Here is a 5,732-nt window from a genome sequence, read left to right as displayed (position 1 = left end):
GGTGTGATTACAGGGAGTTCAAAATAAGGCGGGTATAAGACAATTTTTTTTAATATTTTGTGTTATTCAGTCAGTTACGTGGTCTTTCACTATCGGCCTCATCTGAGAATTCAAAGTCGCTCAACGAGCTATGGAGAGGGCTATGCTCGGAGTTTCTCTGCGTGATCAAATCAGAAATGAGGAGATCCGTAGACGAACTAAAGTCACCGACATATACTGTGTGCATATTTATTTGCGTTATTTGACATCTGTCACTCACAACAGCAATACAACGTAAAATGTCTCGCACATCGAAATCACAAAGGAAAACAATTGCACTACGAACGTTTACGTTTAATCTTTTTTTTTATTTTATGGCTAGCCGGACACCACCTTTATGAATCGGTAGTCGTCTAAGTAAATCGATATGAATTTTTCATTTTTCTTTTAATAAAAATAAGGAAAAGGTGGATAATCAACTGTAAATATGGATATATTTATCGTCACCTAACAGACATCAAATTTGACATAGAAATAACATAAATAAACTTTAAAATAGATCCCCAGTTCGTTTAGATTTTGACGATGGGTGCGACCTACTCGGTCGGTGTATTAAATGCCTTGCGCGAAAACCATATAATTCTAGCTTTATTTAAATCGCAAATAAAAATTAATTATACGTCACAATTCGATACCTCAGTCTACGTGCCATCCAATCGTAATCGCTTGCTGTGACTATCGATTTGGGTTAGTTACATCTCTATACAGGATGTCCAGTAATTAATGGACAACCTTCTAACCATCGACAGGGCAGCTTAGGCTGGTCCAGAAAATGCACTTATAGGTCTAGTAAAAGTTTCGTGGTTTTCGAGATAATCGCACTTTTGTCTTTTTTACTAGTTAGCACCATACTTCACTTTAAACACCATCTAGGCCATATCTTTATTTGTAGAAATGTAAATAGCATGTGTGATACCATTTTAGAATCAGTATTAGATAAACTATTTTTAAGAAAGTTGGCCACTCTGTTCTCCATACATTTTTTTTTCACCACAAGCGACCAGACTTCTTGAAAATGTTATATATATATGGGCAGGCCACATTGCGCGCAGAGAAGATGGCCGATGGTGTCGAAAAGTGCTCGAGTGGAGACCACGGACTAGCAAGCGCAGCGTAGGACGTCCACCCACAAGATGGACAGACGACCTTGTTAAGGCCGTCGGAAGACGCTGGATGCGGGTCGCTTCCGACCGGAATGGAGGTCCAAGGGGAAGGCCTATGTTCAGCAGTGGACGTCTTATGGCTGAGATGATGATGATGAGTCAGTTACAACTTAATTAAAAAAATATATATATAATGTACTTAATAAAATGTAGGTACCATCGGTGCGCGAGTTTGACTCGCACTTAATTGAATTATTTTCTTGAAAACATTGTTTCGTTAAAATTGTGTGATCATTAAAATAGGTATAAAGTCGATAGGTATTGTAAACAATAATTTATTAAGTTAGGCAACAAAAGTATTGGAAATTGTGATAATGAGACCCACCAAAAACATTTTCATGTAAAATGTTGCCAAGAAGAAACCATAAGGCTTGCACTGACAAAAAGTTATCAGAAATTTACTTTGAAACTGTTTTTTTTTTGTTTTTAGAGCTTATAAATAAGTACTATTGATCAGTAACAACGTTTTAATTTCACGGCAGCGTTATTGAGTTAAAGGAATCTGTAAAGTAAAATTATTGATTAAGGTTAATAACCTTTATAAATAGAACCCTTAATTGACCGTCTCCTTTAAAATTGTTACTTTCCTTGAGGTACTTTAACTCGAACACGCTGCCATGAAATTAAAACGTTCTTTACTGATCAATAATAAGTACACATGTCTATATAAAAATAATAATTCTACATAAAATGATCAGAAATACGTAATGCAAAAAATACATACGTACATATACAATAAAAACTCTAAAACGTGACCATTTCCCGGTCTAGTTAAAATACTGCCATCATAAGATCATTATACTGTGACCCGTCTGCTATGTTTACCGTGCGCGACGCGCGCTCACGATCTCGGCGAGCGGGTCGCGGGACGCGCGGGCGGGGCTTCACGGTTTGCCGCGCACCTCACCCCCTCAGATTCGTTGATGAGTCGAATCATATCGCCTTAACGAATTAAAGACTAAATGTAAAATATTACAAATCAAATCCAAATGAACGCTATTAAATATTTATAATTCTAAATCATCACTTAAATGTTAAGTATACGTCAAATAATATCGAATGTTGATTATATGTAGGTACAGTCAGCAGCAGTACCATTACCATGAGTTTACAGTGACGGTGCTCGCTAGCGACTGCGTAAATGATTTCTATGGAGAATAGTACAGCGCCGTCGGCGGTCACTTATAGAACTAAAAATCGGCAGTATGAGTTCAACGCTAGCGATTACTTTTCGATAGGTATTTTACCTAGCTCGCTAGCGAGTAACGTTTGTAGCTGTTGCCTATAGAAATTGGTACCATGAGTCACATTTTTGACATACGCTATCGAGCAATACGTTATCGACTGTAGTAATCTATTTCACTGGCATATTGGAGCGTGAAAACTTATTAGAATTCGTGTTATAGTATATTTTCTTATCATTATTTATGTAAATAATGTCAGCAAGGCATTATTTGGCATGGGATATGTTAGCGAAAGCTGCATATGAAGACGAACGACATGAACAAGGAAAATATCAAGCCGATATGAGAAAAATATTAAGAAACCCACTTCAACACATAAGTGAGAATAATTTTATTAAAGAATATAGGCTCAGCAAGGAAGCTTTTGAGGATTTGTGTGATTTGTTAATAAATCATGCGGATTTGAAATCCACTCAAAGAGTGTCAGTGGAATCAAAGTTAAGTATAAATTCTATAAAAGTGTTAAGAACTTATACATTTTATTTGACATTTATGAGTGTTATTTTGTAATTAACCAACAAACTAACTCTTGCAGGTTTTATGTGCATTACTATTTTATGCACAAGGTAGTTACCAACGCATGACTGGCAAGGCACACCATTTTTCGCAGGAAGCAATGAGTGTTTACATTGAAGAGGTAACAGCCGCGTTGAACCACCCCAATATTCTAAAAATGTTTATACATTTTCCAACCACACGCGAAGAAAGAGATGACATTAGACAAAGGTAAAAATAGACGAATCACAACTTAAACTAGGTACTGACCTAATTTACCTATCTGGGGGCACGGCAGTGTCCCCGACAAGTCGAGCAAAACAAAGAGGCACGGCCGTACCATCTCTTTTCTCGAAGCGATTCAGGCCATTTTCGACGTCCTGTAATATTGTGCTGGCTGAAGCTAGAACCCTGAATTTTCAGTAATATATAGGGCTTAACATGCTTAAGATATATTCTCAAATACATTCAATATGTTCATATAGTAGTTTAAGAATGATTGTGCATCAAAGTTCCTTATTTTCGACACTGAAGCACTCACTCACGTAATATTCTTTCCTCTTATGACCACAATACAATACTTACAAACATTGACGTATTATATCTATGGACTGGCCTTACGGGCACTAAAAACCGGACAACTGCGAGTCGGACTCCCCATTCTTATTGCCCGTAAGGCCAGTCCTGAGATTTAAAACGTCAATGCCTACAAACCAATCTTCACATTTTAGTTTTTTCAATAAATATGGAATCCCAGGGGTGATAGGAAGCATTGACTGCAGCCACTTCAAGATATTTACACCCAAAAAGGAAGAAGAACACTTATATTTCTGTAGAAAGCATTATCACTCAACGAATGTACAAATGGTAAGTAGGTCTGTTTTTATCTGTATAGGTACCTAACCTACTCCTTAATAAATTTAGATTGACATGTTTATCTAAAAGCGATTTACTTACTACTCGTAATATTATATACAATATTAATTTTTCAGATATGTGATAACGATTGTAAAATTTTATCCATTAATGCTAAGTTTGGAGGTGCAGCCCATGATTCTTTCATATGGGAAAATAGTAATGTTAACAATTATATACAGTCCTTACACAGGCGTAATGAAATTGTCTGGCTTTTAGGTAAGACAATATATTTTGAGTATAATTTAAATTATGTTTCATTTAAAACAGCATTTATTTTTGTCCTTAATAAAAAATATTCCTATTTTACAGGTGATTCTGGTTACCCTCAACGGCCATGGCTGATGACACCATATTTGAACCCAACTCCCAACTCTGTTGAAGAAAATTTCAATGCAGCCCACACTTCTGCAAGAGTTGTCATTGAAAACACTTTTGGGCGATTGAAGAACCGTTGGCGCTGTGTACACCGAGATAGGAATTTACATTATAGGCCAGAAAAGTGCTCACAAATTATTATAGCATGTTCTGTGCTACACAACATTGCCTTAAAGTACAATGTTCCGGATCCCGAAGAGATACGTGAACAAGATCAAGGTACCTATTATATAAGAAAACAGTACTAATAAAAAGGGCCTTCGGGAGGGGATATAGGCTATACATAACTATGTATAGCCAGTATAGCCTATATCCCATCCCGAAGGTCCTTTTTATTAGTTCACTAGCTTTTTCCCGCGACTTCATCTGCATGGAATCAGTAATTTAGGTAGGTATTATTTTATCCAATCTGCGTTTTGTTGATTCCCCATACAAACTTCCACCCCCTTAAAGGATGATTTCTGGGATAAAAACTATTCTATATCCTTCCCCACAACTCAAACTATCACCATACCAAATTTCATTTAAATCGGTTCAGCGGTTATTTATTGCCCATACAAATTTCCACCCCCTTAAGGGGTTCTGAGATAAAAAGTATCCTATGTCCTTCCCCGGGAGCCAAACTACCCCTATACCAAATTTCATCTAAACCGGTTCAGCGGTTTAAGCGTGAAGAGGTAACAGACAGACAGACAGACACGCTTTCGCATTTATAATATTACTGGCTTTTGCCCGCGACTTCGTCTGCGTGGAATTAGTAATTTTGTTAGCTATTATTTTGTCCAAACTGCGTTTTGTTGATTCTCCATACAAATTTCGACCCCCCTTTTCGCCCCCTTAAAGGGTGATTTTTTGAATGAAAACTACCTTTTGTCCTTCCCCGGGATTCAAACAATCTCTATACCAAATTTCATCTAAATCGGTTCAACGGTTTAAGCGTGAAGAGGTAACAGACAGACAGACAGACTTCCTTTTATAATATTCGTATGGATAGTATGGATATACCTACTGGTGAAAGAATTTATGAAATCGGATAGGAACCTAGTTTAGGATAACATACAAAACTTCAAAATTACATTTTTATAATATTAGTGTATAAAATAAATAATTACCTATAGAAGAGCTCACTTTTTTCAGAATTTCATCGAGCGGAAGTGGTGTTGGAAAATGGAGGTGCTAGCGATTTATTAATGGGGAGAGCACTACGGGATCAGTTAGAAGACTTGCATCAAGGCGGTCATAGTATAATTGTTTAAGAGTGTAATGTTTGCAAATAGGTACCAAGTATCATTTGTTAAATAGGTAAAAGAAAAAATATACATACACATTTATAACATTTTTATTTTTTTTCCCAATGACTTACAATTCTATTTCCCAATACTAACAATTGACTAAAACAATCTAACCACCTTTCTTGCATCCTTATCTGTAAATCTTTTAACCTATTCCTCTCCCGCTCTGCCTCCATTTGGAAATTTCGCCATTCACAGTCAGACCT

At 36.6% G+C, this 5,732-nt stretch overlaps 1 protein-coding gene across 1 annotated transcript; it reads left to right on the top strand.

Annotated features, from left to right (window-relative positions):
• Window positions 1–2,288: 2,288 nt before the first annotated feature.
• Window positions 2,289–5,490, top strand: LOC134798371 (putative nuclease HARBI1). Its single transcript, XM_063770788.1, has 5 exons — window positions 2,289–3,172; window positions 3,673–3,808; window positions 3,934–4,075; window positions 4,169–4,453; window positions 5,372–5,490. Exons 1-5 carry the CDS (start codon window positions 3,027–3,029, stop codon window positions 5,488–5,490), a joined length of 828 nt encoding a protein of 275 aa, XP_063626858.1. The 5' UTR covers window positions 2,289–3,026.
• Window positions 5,491–5,732: the final 242 nt, after the last annotated feature.

Source organism: Cydia splendana, chromosome 1 (assembly GCF_910591565.1).
Source record: "Cydia splendana chromosome 1, ilCydSple1.2, whole genome shotgun sequence".
Taxonomy (NCBI): domain Eukaryota; kingdom Metazoa; phylum Arthropoda; class Insecta; order Lepidoptera; family Tortricidae; genus Cydia; species Cydia splendana.
Note: the sequence above shows the minus strand (reverse complement) of the source record. Positions and strands in the feature narration are given on the sequence as shown.

Coding starts and splice junctions, on each gene's coding strand:
- LOC134798371 (XM_063770788.1), top strand. CDS start 3,027: ATGACTGGCAAGGCACACCATTTTTCGCAGGAAGCAATGAGTGTTTAC. Junction 3,809..3,933: donor ACTCAACGAATGTACAAATG/GTAAGTAGGTCT, acceptor TTAATTTTTCAG/ATATGTGATAACGATTGTAA. Junction 4,076..4,168: donor TGAAATTGTCTGGCTTTTAG/GTAAGACAATAT, acceptor CCTATTTTACAG/GTGATTCTGGTTACCCTCAA.